The sequence below is a fragment of the Pyxicephalus adspersus genome, chromosome 3 (assembly GCF_032062135.1).
Source record: "Pyxicephalus adspersus chromosome 3, UCB_Pads_2.0, whole genome shotgun sequence".
NCBI lineage: Eukaryota > Metazoa > Chordata > Amphibia > Anura > Pyxicephalidae > Pyxicephalus > Pyxicephalus adspersus.
This window is the reverse complement of record NC_092860.1, coordinates 56,248,369-56,266,534: the sequence shown is the minus strand read 5'-3', so window position 1 is coordinate 56,266,534 and position 18,166 is coordinate 56,248,369. Positions and strand designations below refer to the sequence as shown.

The following is an 18,166-nucleotide window of genomic DNA, read 5'->3' as shown; positions in this document are numbered from 1 at the left end:
CCGCCGGCAGGGAGAGACGTGCTGCGAGCAGGGCAGCAGCCTCAGCCACACTGCCCGCAGCGACATCTCCCTCGCTGTCTGCGATCCCCAAGGACGCCGCGGGCTCGCTGGACAGGTAAGTACCTTACAGTGTGAACCTGTGACTGAGCAAGCATTAGATCTGAGCCTGCTGGGGTACATTGAAAGATTTTTAGTTGGCTGTTTTGAGGGAAAAAATATTTCTGCTTTATTGCCTTTTGTGCTATTGACACTTAGTATTTTAATATTCTTTTTATTCTAAACAATGGCTACCATGACTGCTTTGGGTTAATAATTATATCTCCATTTTACTCCACAGTATCTCCCACCATTCCCACTGAATGGTGCCTTCCCACTTCTCACTTCCCTTTACTCTGGTTTAGAGGACTTAATGAAACATTTTTTAATATTTTAGAAGTAACAGTACACTTTAAACATCCAGTCATCAAGAGAAGTCTTTACTGTCTTGGTACATCTATAATATTTACTGGCATATATTTTAAATTCATCATGCTAAAGAGCAAAGCATTCTTTATTGTACCTATTTGACAACATATAATTAACTTGGATTCTTATAATAAATATTTGGTCTCTTCTTTATACATTTTTATTCATTTACACTCTCATCGCATATATCAATATACACTGTAACTCCACAGTATGTATTTCCTCACAAATCTTTATTTAGCTTTTTACATCTTTCAAAAAGTGCATCGAAGATCAATGGAAGTAACAATAACTTCCTAAAAAATAACACTTTTAGCTAAAATTATGTAAATTTGTACATTTACATTTAAATAGATCTATTAAAAATTCACTCCAACCTGATCCCAAATGCAAATGATTTTTTATGAAAGTACTTAAAACATTCTGCATTTGACTAGATAGGTCATGCTCAACTTTTAACCCAAGAGAAACTCTGGACATAACTTTATATTTCTGCTAATCCCTGCTAAAAATGATAATTTGAGGGTTTCTGGGAATAATGCCCTTTACATTGCTGGCCAATAAGAACAATACCCCCCTTCCAGCAGTGGTCAGAATGCTACTCTTACAAACAATTGAAAAGATCATTGGTGTCATACTGCTGGCTCTACCAAATGGCAAAAAATATGCAGGCACTATTAATTGAGAGGTCAATCAGCCATAAGGATACTGATACAATCAAAATATAATATTATAATAAAGCTGCCATTGCGGGACCTGGCTGACATATTGGTTTGTAATCACTAACCCAGAACAAGAATGGTAAAGATGATTCCTGACTTTTCTTAGGCTTCATGATCTGCATACTTGTTGTGGATCAGCAGCTCATAAATTTTTCAATCCTCAGTTAGCATAACAGCCAGGCAATTAGCAGTTTAAATAGGAGGTCAACATTCACTGTCTTTAAAATAAAGGTTTTATTTATATCTATAAAATGTTTGACTAACAAAATTTCTATTGGACATATATAGAGAAATTACATTTTTATAAAGTAATAAATAATGTAAGAGGCACTAGTTTTTACATTAAAGTGCAAACAGTTCCATAAATTACCTTTTAGTTCAAATCTTTCAAAAGATCTATTTACAATGTTTAAATTTATTTTTTATTTAAATCATCTTTAGACCCAGGCCACCTTTGCAAATGTGTAGCAGCTAAAATATTTCAGATTATTTCTCCATTTTAGGGCTTCCTCCCACAATTGTATTGTGAAAACCCATACGTCTGCAAATGGAAACACACGATACTGCAACATACAGCATTACGCATAACATGCATTGGTGTGATGGATTGCTAATTATTCCTAAAGACACCCCAAATGCACTTTTATTAATTTACTACGCTTGCATTTTTAAAAGGGCAACATATACTGTTGGTGTTGATGGTGTTTCGGGCAACCCATGAAATTAAATGGATACTCTAATGAAGTGCATGTCAATGTGTTATATTGGACAACATTAGAAGCTATTGAACCTGATGATTTCAAAGCTACTTGACAGCAGTTGATTGTTTCCTAACAAAAAATGTTAAAGAGATCTGTTTTGCAGATGCTGTAAATCACTGATACAAATTGCTTGTGTGATGTGGCCTATAGATTTCACACTAAATTAATGCCAGTTGCTCCTTTATATAAACAACATAGAATAGTAGTCATGCAAAATCTAAAAACAAAAAATTTAATCATGCAAAATCTAAAAACGCACATTGCCAAGTAGTTTTGTGCAATTAAAAAAAAACATTTACTACCTAAGTTAAAATTTACTCCCCTTTGTAGGAACATGGCAAGATCACCTTCTTTCTCAATTAATTTGTAAGCAAGAGTGGCATCCTTTTTCTGTATCTTCCAGGTAAAGCTTAGAGGTGTAATAGCATTGTTTTATCTCAAAGTAGACTACTAGGTTTCACACATGAAGGTAAACCTGAAATCATGCATACCTGTTCAAGCAACATGAAGTAAATGATAACAAGCAGAGTCATCAAGCATAGTGGTGAGTTTCATATTTATACTGTAAAACATAGGGAGGCAGACATAGGGAGGTGCAAAGTATGCCTCAGAACCCTCTGCAGCCAACAGGGGCCCCAAGTCAGTTGGGTAGGGGAGCCCACTGTTGTCTACATCTGCCATTGGTAAAAACCCACTCAAACACCTTTTACCACTTAGGATTCGGATCATCTTCTTAAACAATGACTAAAGTGTATGTATGGTCAAAACTTGCCTTTTTGCTTTTTTTGGATAGAGTAGGGAAGTAAAAATCTCTTTTAATGGGTGTTTGTATCCCATGGAGATGCAAAGGCAGTCCCTCTTACTTGTAAGCAGGACAGGTTTCCAATTGGAAAACATACTGTCTTCTAGTGCCAAATGTAAACATTTTAGATTTCCTATCACTTTCTGATTTGGACATTAGTGGTTGGGACAAATAGTGGTCACCTGGACAAATATTGAGGGTAGATCTATCAGAGACCCAGACAAGAAATTAAATTGTGACAAACTATGCTCTAAATTGTGACTTTCCCTACTCTATGCAAAACTTACAAAAAATTCTTTTGGCTGTACACACTTAAAAAATACGGTGGTATAACAAAGTACTGTTCTGTCTCTATAAATGTCTTTTTCATGAGATTAGAAACTTTTCAAGAAATCCTAAACATTAAAGTCCAACACTCACTCAATTTTTGTTGTTTTTTTTTTCCTAATGCCCAGGGTCCTTCCTAATTTTTACAGATATATATGACAATGTACAGGATCTTCAAGGCATGGAGGACAACTGAGATGATCCCATGGTCATGGAAAGAGACACTTAGCTTGATTTAGACCAGCCCATGGACACAGCTAACATGTAGTATAGTGGACATTGACAAGTATATCAGATTTTTTTTTGCAAGCATGAGAAATTCTGAGAAACACATCATTAGTTTTATGTTAAGGTAACTTTATATATCAAAGTTGAAACCTATTGAATTTGGGCTATGATTGTCTCAAACTGCACTAAAAATTCCTGCCTTAATTTACTCTGAATATAAATGTAAACGAAAGACAGTTACTTAGATGACAATAATAACATGATTGTCATTGTTGTATGACAGTTTAGCAGTAGAGTCTATTCTGTGCATCAAGCCACTGGCTAATGTCTATGAATTATCTGTAGTCATTTATTATTTCAACAACTTATTAATTACAAGCCATTTACATGACTGAATATTTTCATACCTTTCTTTTTATACATTAAAATCAGCATGGGTCAAAATAGGCTTACACTGAGCAATACCCATAATAAAAAAAATTGTATTTTTCTGTTAACATTTCTTCCTCTAAATTCTGTTCTCTTTGATTTGTAGCATAACCACATTTATATACATAGCTAATGACACCGTGAGGAAGCGGGAAACTCCTACAGTCCCCCAGAGGTGCCAGCGCATGCCTCCAGGAGCCCCTTTAACTTTTTTGACATAGTTTTGATTTGATACACAATTTTTATAGCAAAGCTCCAATACCCATGAGTATTGTCAGAGCTTTCCATTAATCTATGCAGAAACACATTCCTAAGGACTCATTACTATGATGAGCCTCACCGGGCAATCAAAAAGTGCAGGAGTTTGGAAGGAATCAGGAATTACCAATCATTGGCCAATACATAAAGATTTAGGAGGATGAAGCACTTTGCCCCCAGTTCCCAATAGCAGAGTCTCTTTAAATAACTGTTTTACTTGCTAAAATGTTTGTGATGTTGTTGTCTCTTCTGGTCCTCACTGCCTGGATTTCTGAAAAGCAAGGATGGTGAAGTAACTCACTCTAATTGGTTCCTGTTTTATCCACCTTCTTAAGTTATCAGTTACAATCACACACTACTGAATTCCACCTTGTCCATTTCTCCCTGTAAACTGGCCAACACCTCAGTTCCAGACAAATATTCCAGACAAGTTAATTACTAATTATGATCTAATATTTTTTTAATCTATATGGAGTTCCCATTTAAAGTGACCCTGTCACATAGGACCTTACCTTTTATGTGGCCCATGTGTTAAAAACTTGCTGCTTACCAATCACTGAGGGTAAGAGACCCTTTAAAGTGAGTTAGGCACCAGTGCTTACCCTTGGCATGCTGTGGTTTCTCTGGCGCATACTGACATATGAACTTGTGAGATGAACCACAGCATGGAGCAAAGAGGCAGGAATTCTACACATAGAAAAAGCAAAGCAGTGGTGCATCAACACATGTGATGTGACCCTATGATGACGAGCAATTTTTGGACAAATAATAAAAATGGCAGTGAAGGTAAACTAAGACATCATAGATGGACATATAGCTAAGGTTTCAGCAGTGTCAATCACTTTTATGCTAATAGCTCTTAGCAAGTAGTTTTCCATTAGCAATCCAAACTTTCTTATTTGCAGCTATAATTGCCCACTTGCCATAGTAGAATTTAGGCTAGCAGTTGCCACTTTTAAAATAACAATTAGCCAACTGGCTATCCTTGTGCCACTATGACAGTGCAGTACAACCGTAGCAGCCTGGAGGTAGCTGCATAAAATACATGGCACTGATTCTTGCAGGCATCATCTGTGTATAGGCATACAATGTTCGTTATTCAAGGATTTTCTCTAGAGCGCAATACAGTAATATATCCTTTGTTTGGTATTTTTTTGAAATTATCAATACATTAAACTAACAGCAGTTTCAACATGCACTCCACAGCAAGGTCCAGCTATTTCCATTCTCTAAGCTCTATTCACTTGGCTCATTGGCAAATAGGCCGGCTTCCCAGCGCAGTGCCATTTTGCTCTTGTGTCGACTCACACGAGTGGACTCCACGATCTGAAAGAGACAGTTTAACTGGTGAATTAGAAAAGTGATACATTGTCAGAAAGATATAAGAAAATTAGCACTAAGGCCATGCAGAGCAAATCAACAAGTTTGCCCTAATAAAGCCATTAAAAGCTATACATATCCAACTTTCCTTCAACCCACCCCCCCCAGACACACACACCTTTACACTTTGTAGCATGGTAGCTGTTGGAGCAAAACTGAAGCAAAGTTGATGTCTATAGAAGGTGATATTTGCCTAAATTCCTTGCCTAAATGCCTGATTGGTTCTAGTGTGTCTATAGTGAATGCTGTATCATTCAGCTTTCATCTCCTAGTGACAGATACCATTTCCGAGCAGACTTCCCAACAGCAATTAAACAAGTCAACTACAGTATTTGTGGATCTACCAGTAAGCTTTGGCACTTCTTCCATTGGCATTCGGATACTCCAGAGGTAAACTAGCTCCAAAATTTCACAGAGCTTCAAATTAAAGTGGAGTCTTCCGTTAAAAGCAGTGTAATGGAAGAATTCGTTACCCTTTCTTACTGATTGATTGGACTGGAAACCCTTTCTTTTGCACCTCCATACCGGCACATTATGTCCACGGACCTTCTTGTTCGTCAACATCACTGGGCCATCACACTTGCGGCAAAAATTTTCCTCAACCAGGAGACCATGGTAAAGGAAATATCGTGATGACGTTTCTTCACTTTGTACCACTCCAGTATAAAAGTCTTGTAACATTTTTTTGTAAGGGTATGCTTGTTTCTACTGGTCTCAACGGCTAATATTAATAGGAATTTTAATTGAATAGAAGGTGAATTATTTTTTTTTAATGGAAATCTTCATGAAATAGGTGAGGTAGTTTTTTTAGGGGCGGTTGCTATAATGCTATAATGGCTACTAAAGTAAACAAAGAAGTTTCTGGAGTAGTAACTATAAGAGAATGTGAGGTAGGAAAAAAAATGATGGCAGGAATCACACTATAGTAGCACCCACTAGAGTATGTGTCAGCCTCCAAGTTACTGGTCTCCAGAGTATGTGCACTAATCCATCACAGACCAGCCTATATGTACTGTGTACATTAACCTCTTAGCACTCAATTTCCAGAATACACACAATCCATTTAACATCTGCATTTAACTGTTTCCCTGACTCCCAGGCCTTTGCCTGGATTATGCACTGCAGTAACACTCAGTAAAACATACATAATATTAACACAACACAAAACTAAAGTGATAACATGCCACTATTTCTTTGCTATTTTTTTTTGTTTGTTTGGATAAACTTTATTTTCTTCATTGACAATGGGTTTTAACCATCATAACAATAACCAGCTTGAGAAATACTTTATTATTCTATAATAGAGGTCAAATAAGTGTAATCTGTGTTAAAACATCAATAATCTCATTAGGGAGCAATGGGATTCAATCTGGATGGCGCTCATTCAGAAAATATGAAGATGTTCTGAAGAAGATATGTATACTGAATTTTGGAGTCTCAAATAAAAGCTTTGCAGGATGACAGCATTCACCATGGTAACTGGTGTACAGGAATGTTCCTGTCAATGTTGCTTATGGTCTTTATTTGTCACTTTCTTTATGTACTGGGACACTACTGCTCAGTGCCATACAAACAATTGTCATTCATCACTACCATTGACTTCCCCAGTGGACATGACTCTTATGTTGCCCAAAACACTAAAAAATTTTCTTACAAGTGACAAAGTTAAATCTAGATGGTTAAGTCAGTGAGAAAGTGATAGCATGAGAAATGGTAAATAATAGGGATCCTGTTCACTTCCACGCTTTTATTTTGAGTGTTACTTGGACTGGTTAGACTAAGCAAGGTGCAGATGAAAAAATGCATAAGCAGAAGATATGTTGAGGGTCAATTCACACTAGAAGGCATTGTGCAGTGTGTTTAAGGTATTTAAATCGATGCATATTACATTAAGGCACTCAATTTATGGGCAGATTAATGCCCCACAATCAAACCATTTGCATGTGTGTTACTGCTGTGCTGTGTTGTGAATAGGCTTTTTGTAAAACTAGTGAATTATAAGCACAAAAATTCAGAAATGCAGGCAGATAAGACTGTACGTAAATGTAGGTATTTTATTTTAAAAAAAGTCAATGTTATTCCTGCCTATTTCCTAAATCCCAAGTCTCTGTTTAGGCACCATCATGATGGCAGCCTCATTGATCAATGCAGTGTCCTGCAAAGTGGAAGGTCAAGGTTAGCTTTTAATGTCTTATAACTGTACTAGCCTTTATGTTTTTGTCTTCTGATTGTCTTAATTTTTTTGTTTATGCATTTTCTTAGTCTTTGCTGTTTGAATTGTGTGTTTTGCTTTTGTTGACAGTTTCTTGTTTAGGGGAAAGATTTAGTTTCACCATGTAAAGCTTATACATATTTTAAGTTTATACAACAAAGATCACATAAAAATAAATACTTAAAGCTGAACTCTCCACAGGTATAAAGACTAATAATTTATTTTGATGTAATAAATAGTGTATTTATCTTTATATTTGTATGGCAGCAATTTTCTTTTCTCCAAAGGATGGTGTTGCTAGAGAAGCTTGAAACACTAGATCCCAATTTCACTGAAATGGGGGTAGTACAGAATTGGAGACCTACCTCCTATATTAGAAAGCACTGGTTTTATTTCATTCAAACCTAAAATATCCTTTTAACAACAAAGCAATATTCATATTTTTATGCCAATTTCCCCTCATCTGCTTGGGCATGTAATGCAGTTTTGTAGCTTTTTTTTATACTTTATCATAACAAATTCCACATGATATGACACAATTGCTGATTTTACATGTTCATATAATAGTAGAGCAGCTGTACAGAAGAACACACACACATAAATTGTCAGAAATATGAGAGATCATTACCTCTGTGTTGACAGCATCATTTGGGTCAATACCAGCATACTAAGGGAGATAAATGAACAGTCTGTTAACTGCTGGGTTAACATTATTTTAGGAAATGTATTACACTCAGTAATGAAAAAAAATGAAAGGAAAAACAGCTAATAAGCCAAATAACTTATTTCATATAAAATATCAAATACAAATATGAATTCTTTTGAAAAACTAAATATAAATATAATTTCTGCATCTCAATTTGGGTAATGATGCCTTTCTGCTCGGTCAGCCGAAGACAGCTGGAACAGTAGAAAGAATAACTCTAGACTCTTGTGGCCTGATCTACCCACTTAGGACCAAAAGCAAGTAGCCATGATGAAGATTGATGAGAAAGACCACACAACTCCGACATATTATTGTCTTCGGAAAAATGTTTCTTTCTAAGATGAGATGTAGTCCTGATAAACTTCTCCCATGTGGTCTTCCTCTCCATTATCCTTTCTTTGGATCCCTTCAAAATAGCACCCTGCTCCAAGTCAAAGGTAAGTGTATACAGCTGGACTATGTGGTATGAAAAAGTCCCAGTAATTCATTATATAACTCCATGTAGTGACCCTTTGTTGTATGTTCCCTTTGGGGTGAATAGGTCTAGGACTGACTAAATAGCTCTGGATTCTCTCTTGAAAATAATGGTTGGCTGGTTACCAGGTGTGTCTGTTCATCGACCAATGAGCAAGCTTGGAATTCATTGGGCGATTAAAAACAAATAAATATCTGGAGAATGATATGTAGAGGGTTCCCTTAGAGAAGCAGAGATAGGGGTTCAGGTCTGAGGCTAGCCCTGAGCCCCCTGGACAGATTTTGTTGGGGTTCTTATAATGAACTGCAGGGAAAGGGAGAGGGGAGTCCCACTTGACAGTAAGAAACTTAGAAAAATTGTGGTTTTGAAGCTAAATTCTACTCTTACCTTCAGTTTTGCACATTTGAAAGACTCATCTCCTGTACTGAAAATGCTTACTCTGATTTCACTGCACACAGTCAGCTTCTTACAATGCTTTAGAAGCTGAAGAAAGTCAGGGCCAGTCTTTTTCTGACTGGAGGACACACAACATCATTTAACTGAAGTTCTTGGAGATCAGCATCACATATGGCATCAGAACTTATGTGCAACCTCTATCACCAGCACTCATCTCCCTGCATTACATGAAGTACCACAGAAAGGGATGACATGACTGTGTCTAAAATATGATATGTATTTGGACAAAAAAATCTTTTTAAAAAAAAAAAAAAAACTCACCTTAACTTCGGTAGATTCCTCAATCCGACCAAATCTTTCCTGGATCGGGTCCTGTGCCATCCTGTAATCCACCTTTGTCCCTGTGTGGAGAAAGCCATCTTCTTTCTTCATCTTGTGGCTTTTGCCTACGTCACTCAATCTCGCACTTGTGCAGCGACGTGGTCGCTGTAAATGGGAAAAAAAAGACTGACGATCTCACAGCAAATGCATGAGATCAGCATTTTTTTCCCATGTAGGAAAAAAGCCCCTTTTGCAGAAACCTCCTGGGATTTGTGACGTGGGTATCCCGGGAGGCTCTGCTCTGCCATTCTGTCTTTATCGCCGTGGGGAGGGGCTTCACTCACAGGTTTTTAAACCAAAAAAAAAAGAAGATAATTTTTACCTTTTAGGTTGTCTATGTAAATTTTGCTGATTGGTCCACTTTAAAAGGTTTTTCATAAAGAGTGCAGGCATGAACCAAGATACAAAAAAATACAATCTTTTAACATCTCCTAAAAGTGCATGCCAGTGCAAAAATACAAAATATACATACAGTAATAGGAAAAAGAAAGTATGCCCTTTTTCAAATTTTCGATTGTATCAGTACATACAGTAAAAAAAAATCATCTGGTCCTTAGAAGGTTCTAAAATTACTTAAACCTAACCGCAGGTAAAAAACAACACACAAAAGATTTCATCATGTCATTGATGACTAATTTACCAAAACTTTAGCCAAAAGGGGAAGCCATGTGTATGCCATGGCCTCACATTTAGCTTTAGCACACTTTGGTATACAGAGGATTTCCTGGTTGACTCAATGGCCCTATTGAAGCTATTCAAAGCTGGAGAGGCTATACTTTCACCAGTAAAGCTGTGTGATCTAGCAAACCTGGAATAGATCTGCTAGCAAATAGCAAATGATTTTGAAGAAATCCATTCCAGGTTCAATGATAAAAGTGTATCCTCCCCAGCCTTGGAGAGCTTTAATAAATCAGGGCTAATGGCTGAAAAGTGTCCAGGGATTGTGGATGCAAATTAAGCCTAAATCCCCCAACACTGCACTTGACAGTTGTTATGTGGTCTGCCACTTGCTCAAAACATGACTACTTTGCCATAAAGCCCTGCACTGTGGCACATATGGTTTTAAAGTAGTTTTGTGGACAAAAACTGTAGATCAGGGGTGTCAAACTCAAATACAAAGAGGGCCAAAATTAAACCTAAGACAAAGTGGCGGGCCAACCTTGAAATTTATTGAAAAAATTGAGGACATTTTTCCTTCTCATTAGATCTAAACCTTTTTCATATGGAAACAAAGAGGTTTTGCTTCACATTAAATCAGGAACAAGCTTAAAATAGAGAAAGAGGCAAAACATTTTTTTTATTTTATTTAAAAAAAATCTTCTGCCTCTTTCTCTATTTGTAGCCTTCTGAGTTAAATTTAAATCGCAACCTTTTTGCACAGGTTAACAATATTAATACCAATATTCTTCTATGAAAATCCAACCATTCAAAACCATCCAGAGTTTGACACCCCTGCTGTAGATATTTGCAGTTTCATCAGTGTGAATTCATCTTTGTGAATTTTGGTGAACAGCCTTCTCTTGACAGATTTGCAGTGGTGAAATATTCTTTCCATTTCATTATAATAAATTGCATGGTACTTCATAGGATATTTAAAGGTTTAAATATTTTTTTATAGGCCAACCATGATCTTTATTTCACAAATTATTTCTGACTAGTTTGGCGTTCCCCTTGGACCTCAAGTTGCTTGGTTAGCAATGTTGCAGAGTCAGGGACCTTTTACAGGGTGGACCCTACTTAACTAGTTATGTGAATCTGAAGATAATTACTTAGGCCAATTCTTAATACAGGTTTTATAGCAAAGAGTATGAATGGATGTTAAAATCCAAATGGTATTTCATCTCATTTCCAGGTTGTAATGCAACACAACAGGTCCAACAACAACAAGGGTGAATACTTTTGCAAGGCACTGGAAATCACATTTTTGCTTTTGGGTTACACTTATAAAATACTATAATAAGTGTTTTGAAATAGAACCCATGTCATTCTCCACTAAAAAAACACCAATATCTTTTCCTGACAACGAATAATAATGCTGTCTTAAAACTTAAGGACACTCCATGTCTGTGTTGGGCTAATAGATTGAAAATTGATTTAATACTCAATATTTTTAAGATTCTTAAAGCATACCAGTACTTCATTCCAGATGTGTATATAAGAATTGCTAGAATGCAGTGTTTATGTTATCTCTATTATGAAATTATATAGTTATGTGCCAGTTATTTCCCAGTGTCAGGTGAATTTCTTCTTGTGCGTCAATAGTGTTATTTGTAGCAAATTCCTTGCAACTTCTTTATTTTACCTTTTAGTAAAGACCAACATAGTTATCAGTTAAGTTTGGTTAAATAATTACAAAATAATACAATCTAAAATAAATGAAATACAGAGTGTATTTGTGTCAAACATATATATTTTTTACTTCTTTTTTATTTAGCATTTGATATATAAAAATAATCAGCACATAATTAAATGTGATTTTTTATGGATTTTTTTTAATTGGGATATATTTTATCATAATTTTAAATGACCCAGAAATCAAAAACACAGCAACCTTTATGTTATCATTTACTTTACTGAAATAAAAACTTGGTTTGCCTAAATTATTATTTTTACATCCTTGTGAATCTCTAAAGGCTTAGGGGCTGATTTATTAAAGCTCCCAAAGGCTGGAGAGGATACATATTTATCGGTGAAGCTGGGTGATCCAGCAAACCTGGAATGGATGACTTTAAAGTCTTTTGCTATTTGCTAGCAAGTGTTTTGAATCCTGGACCAGATCCATTTCAGGTTTGCTGGATAACCTTGCTTCACTGATGAAAGTGTATTCTCTCCAGCCTTGGAGAGGTTTAATAAATCAGGGCTTTAGTCCCCAATATGTGTTGAATTTAAAGGGGATGGTGTAAATGAACACATAAAGCTTGCTATTATTTGCTCCCCACTTTTGCTATGAACTTAATAATTGCTTTCATATACAGGGGAAGTTGAGTTGGTAGATGACATTGCCTCCTTAGACTGGTGTCTTCATCCACCAGCTTAGACATCCTTGTTTCCAGGTGGCCATGAAGTAATAAGACTGGGAAACTTCCTCTACTATTTAAAGAAAAGAGCATACAGGGTTCAGGTACACTTCACACCTTATGTATGGATACTGTTTAACAGTTGATCAACTCTAAAAAGTAATTAAAACATATGAGAATACACGCAGAGGGGTATTTTATATGCCTACACTTTCTGACAATTAATATTTTAAAATGTTTGTTTTGTTTTATTAACCACAGAAAACAACTGTTATTACCCTGAACCTGGTCTCTAGTAGTTTCCAACATGACTGACAATTTGGAATAACCAAAAAAGTAGATTTTAGTGTCCTATTTAAAGACTCAGCCTACAGACTAAAGCAATACTTTTACAGATTTTATCTAGTGTTGGAAAACAATTGTAAGTAACAATTGTTTAACATTCTGTAACAAAAGTAGTGTGCAGGAGTTGTATTGTGGGAAGCTGCCATTTTTTTTTAAAAAAGAACATCTTAATGGGCTATTACAGTAGCACCACTACACTACAACACACTACAACACACCACAACACATGTGTCTTTAATATAGTGCTCCATGTTCAGAAATGACAAGGGTCCAGTTAGTTTTTAGTGTGTTAAGAAGCTTAGCCATTTAAAAAAAATGCAGCCCCCTAAAAATTAGTCTTTTAAAAAAATAACATTGTATATATTTGCTTAATGTCCTTGTAATCTTTAAAACTGTACAATTTAAAGATAAAAAAATAACTTTTAACATGAACTCATAGATAAATAAACCATCTGGCAATTTATTTTATTTTTTTTGTTTGTGTCCCAATTTGGTAGATTTGCCTTCTCTAATTGTCCTGGTAGTCATTGTTAAAAATGAGGAGAAATCAAAAATGTTTTTTCCCAGAAAAAGAGGTGAAAATAAATCTTCCAATGAAGACATATGATCCAGAAACAACTGGAATGCCTTTATTTTAGAAGATTCCACTTTCCCTACTTCATCCAAAATGGGAAACAGTTTTCTTTCCAAAATCTTCTGCATGAATAGTAAAAACAAGTTATAAAAAGGAGTACAGGGTCATGAAACCCATTCATTTATTCTGTCCTCAGCCTTCAAGGTTGATTGACACTGGATTTATAGTATTATATATGAAGTGTTGGAATAGTCTTCCTGTGTTAGGGTATTACAGCCTGAAATGCTTTTAGTACCTTTCTGGGGGCTCTGTTGAATTAGAAATAAAATTGGGCAAAGTTGAGCTTTAGGACAAAAGCGTCTTTTTTTATAGAATGGGTCATCAATTCTATAGTACGTATATATTGCAGAAATTACTTGAGAAAAATTGAGAAATTACTTACCCAGTTTTCTTGTTTTTTCAAGCTGCCTGGTTGTGACTCAGAGAAAACTATTTTGGGGTAGATTCTTGGTGTGAACATTTGTACAGTTGCTGTGTTGGAAGGTTGGGGGCTGGATAATGTGCTCTTTCTAGATGAAGAAGACCATGATCTTGAACCATCTAAGAGAAAAATAAAATAAATAAAATGTCCAAACACTGAACAAACACCGTTCATCTAAAAATGTCAATCTCCGGTAGGGAAACACATTAAATATTATAACACTTGCAAGCTGAACTCCAGGCAAAACAAATATTGTTTAAATACAAGGACCAAGTGTCTTTTGTGTCTTTCTTACAGATCTGTAATCTAAGATAAATAAATCCTGCACTTTGCCTCTGTGCAGGAGGTTCCTGTATCAAAGATCAGCTGCCACTGCCCCTGTTTTTTCGCGAGGGATGAATGGTTTGGTATCCACACAACTCACTATATTGTAGTTTACTGTAGTAGATGTAGTTGCAGGGTTTCACTGCTCTATGTATATGCTATGTGCAAATCAGTAATAGTATCTTTTCCAAAAAGTAAAGTTTGCCTGAAATTCAACTTTAATATATCTGATACAAAGGCTAAATGATGCTATTATTGTTAAGCCATTAAGAATGTTACCCTATTAAAAACACATATATAGAATAACAACTAGCAGCTGCATAGAGGCTATTTACCTGATGTCACTGATGGCCTCCCATACTCATTATATCCATAGTGATCTTCCCTAGATGTGGAAACAGAAGGCAGTTCACTTATTCCTCTTCGTTCTTGTAATTCCCGATCTCTTTCTAATGTTTGACGAATCTCCTCCTCAATCACACTGGATCTTGAAGGCCTCAGCCATGTATTGTATATCTCAACACCATTGGCTGATTCTGTTTTTTTCTCTGTTTTATAATCCTTTTCCTCTTTATCTTTATCTTCTTGTAATCTTAGACCAAATTTCAAAGGCTGAAATTGAAAATTCTCTTTGCGTACAAGATCCTCTGATGTCTCCTGAGCTGTACTGGTGTCATTAGGTGTTCTTACATCTAGAATATTGTCAACACTTAGTCTTCTGGTCCTATAGGGGTTGAGTGGTTTTGGCTTCCAGTTATTTCTTACACTGTAGGGTACAGGAGCATCCACAACTGTCAAATTAGTTGTTTCAGTGTTCTCTCTGGAGTCGCTCTGGTTTGTACTTGTATCTTGTATGCCAGACATGTTTCCTTTGGAGGTAGTTTTGGTGGTTAATTTCAGTGGCTGAACAGGTATTTCATCAGGCTGCTCAAACAGCTTCCTGCGCTCATCTATCTCCTGGGCATACCCTTTATCATAAAGTCCAGGTACTTTTCCTTCACTTTTTAGATCAGCTTCTCTTTGCTCGTCTCTTTGAATCTCTCTTTGCAAAAAGAAAGCAGTTCGAGCTTTGTCTTTGTTCTTTTTTGACAACTGTCCTTCTGGGGAAAAGGACAACACTGGATTTTTTTGTATTTCTACTATCTCTTTTGATTCCACTGAATGCTGAATTCCCCTCTCTCTCCTTAAAGTTTCCTCCCTTTGCAATGCAAGACGGATTTCCCTTTCTATAGGAGTCTCATCACTGGGGTTGGGAATACTGTCTTTTTCTTCTAATACCATCTGGGGTATTTCCCCTCCATAGACTTCCCTTGAGTTTGCCTGCTCTCCAGAATCTACAGCATCTACTGATAAATCCCTCAAAAACTGTTTCCGGAGCAAGCTGGTACTTCTTTCCCTACCAATTGTTTCTTGAGTAACAACACCTTCATTCTTGTATGCTTTCACTTCCTGTTCCAATATGGGAGGCTGTTTTTGTTTTGTAAATTCAGAATAGCTATAACTCTCATATAGTGACTGAGAAGAGAGCCGAGGGGATCTGTGTTGAAGGCGAGGGGTTTTAGGGAGACTATTCCTCTTCTTCTCTAGCATTACAAACTGCTGCCTGGCAGCTTCAAAATTAATCTGTTCCATGTCTATATCTGCCGTGGTTTGACCCCCAGATACCCCGTTCACTTCTTTCTTTTTATATAGGGAATCAGTGCTGCCTTGTAAATCGATCAGTTCTTCTGCATCCAAACTTTTACGCTGACTTTGCTTTTTGATAATGTCTCTTCTCTCTTGTTCCAACTCCCATGCTTTTTCTGGAGTAAATTCATGTGAACTTGCCCTAGCTTTTTCATTACCTTCTCCATCACTATCAACAAAGAGCTTGCTTGGGCTGGTCTCTGGACGATGTGAACGTATTTCAAAACGTTCTTCCTCCCTTAACACTTTTAACTTACTATCTCTGTCTGGTGGGGGGATCCACACATCCTTATTTTTATCTGCCACTTGAGTTTCCTCAGGTGTGGAACTAGTCAGATCATCTATACTTTTAGAGGAGGAGAGGGAGAAGATTAGGCTTCTGGTCACTCTGTCCATGGTCAAGTCCGAAGCACTGGTCTTCTCCTCGGTGTTAGTGGTATTTGGCTTCTGCCCTCCAGTTATTTCTTCATCTGCATAAATTTCTGTTGTATGCAAATCCAATTCCCTTTCTGATTCCCTTTCTGTTTGTGCTTGAGATATAAATTCTGTTAATTTTGATGAGTTCTGATAATCTTCAGTGTTTTTTTGTAAGTTTACTGTAATTGAGTCAGCATCCGATAAACCAATAATTTGATATTGTGTTGATATTTGTACTATAGTCTGAGCAGAGTCTGTGGCATCATTTCTGTAATCTGTAGATAACTCTGATTCTTGTAGGCTTGAGCCTCCTTCTTCACCATTAACTGATACCTAATGCAAAAAATGTAAAATGTATTATTTATCATGAAATACTAAAATACATGCAGGAGATCCCTAAACACAACAACACAATAAATCCTAATTACAAGCAAACAGTAATATACACAGAAGAAAAACATGTATTTGTATTTATGTCAAATTATTCTGCAAATTTTCACAGCCCAGTGTGGCAGAATACCTGATTGTTCTCTAATATAACAGTTTAACATGAAGCCAAGAACAATATATTTACCTGAAGCTTGTGGTGTCATGTGGTACATCGATGTGCTGGATGTAGAGTGTATAGACCAGTTCTGACACATATGTCTGTGTACTTTTTAAACATTTATTCTGTTATGTTGTTGTTTTAGCACTGCTTACTGTATACACTGTTATATGGCAGCGCACTTATATATGTGTTTTGTGAAGATGTGCAAAAAGCATTTTGTATGGGTCAAAAGAAACATTTTTTCATCCTTGTCCATAACTGAAAAACTCCCTTCCTAAGGAGGTTACTTGTTATATATATCTGCTGATATGACCTGCATGTGTTCACATCGGAGGGAAGGATTCTGTTGTCGATCTGGATGTTCTAATTTGGTGATAATTTTAATTGAATTATGTAAATATTGAAACTGAATATGAAATGTATCATGGTTGTTTGATATATGATTTTAGGTGATTTTGTTCCTGAGAAAGTAAACGTTCGATCCGTGATGCGTCAAATTTGTTTACGTCTGAGGTCCAACCTGAAGGTGATCTATATCTGTAATGATGTTATCGATGGTTGTTTTATGATTGTTTTTTAATATTGTTACTTAATAAATTGAATTTTTACTATAATTATGTGGTATCTGATTTAATGAATATTAATAAAATGCCTTTAAAGTCTCGAGGTGATTTCCTTAACAAATTCTGTAGTCGTGTCAATGTGAATTGGGATGTTGCATTATATTATTTTATTATGAGCTAATGGAGGGTTCTCTGTTAAATTGAGTTATTGTTATATATATGGATAGATATTCGTTCTCACAACAGTTATAATATAAAAAAAAATTGTACACATAAATTTGGTTATGAAATTACTAAATACAACCTAAGTAGACCTCTGTTCTTCTCTATGTATGTGGTACCTCTCACATGTGATGCTCAGCCTTCATGACTGGAAGATCTAAAATCTAATGAATGAAATGGTTGGGCCAGGGACAGTGAAGCTGGAGAGGAAAGTGCTAGATGATGCTTGACATCCTCCAACAATGAAACGAGAAAGTTCTTTTTAGTTGTACAGGAGAGGAGCTTGAGTCTGAAAACAAGCCTGAAGTTCAGCTTTAAGTGCCATGGAGTTCAAGGGGTGTTTTGCTATTCTCCCCGTAATTACCATAGTGTTTTCACAAAAATACTAGCACAGAAGGTACAATTTTATTGTGTATTTTATCCTGATATGAGAGAAGCCATATTA

At 36.2% G+C, this 18,166-nt stretch overlaps 1 protein-coding gene across 5 annotated transcripts in view; it reads right to left on the bottom strand.

The window, feature by feature from the left end:
• Positions 1-324: 324 nt before the first annotated feature.
• Positions 325-18,166, bottom strand: part of MISP (mitotic spindle positioning) — a 28,892-nt gene continuing 11,050 nt past the window's right edge. For 4 of the 5 annotated variants that reach the window (XM_072404765.1, XM_072404767.1, XM_072404768.1 and 1 more), the window contains 4 exons: positions 14,619-16,719; positions 13,921-14,078; positions 8,213-8,251; positions 325-5,318 (listed from right to left, as the gene is read on the bottom strand). In XM_072404765.1, the coding sequence (XP_072260866.1) occupies positions 5,229-5,318; positions 8,213-8,251; positions 13,921-14,078; positions 14,619-16,719 (2,388 nt within the window). In that variant the 3' untranslated portion in view covers positions 325-5,228. Of the gene's footprint in view, positions 5,319-8,212; positions 8,252-11,934; positions 12,633-13,920; positions 14,079-14,618; positions 16,720-18,166 lie in introns of those variants that run through there. The other variant, XM_072404769.1, reaches the window with a different exon arrangement.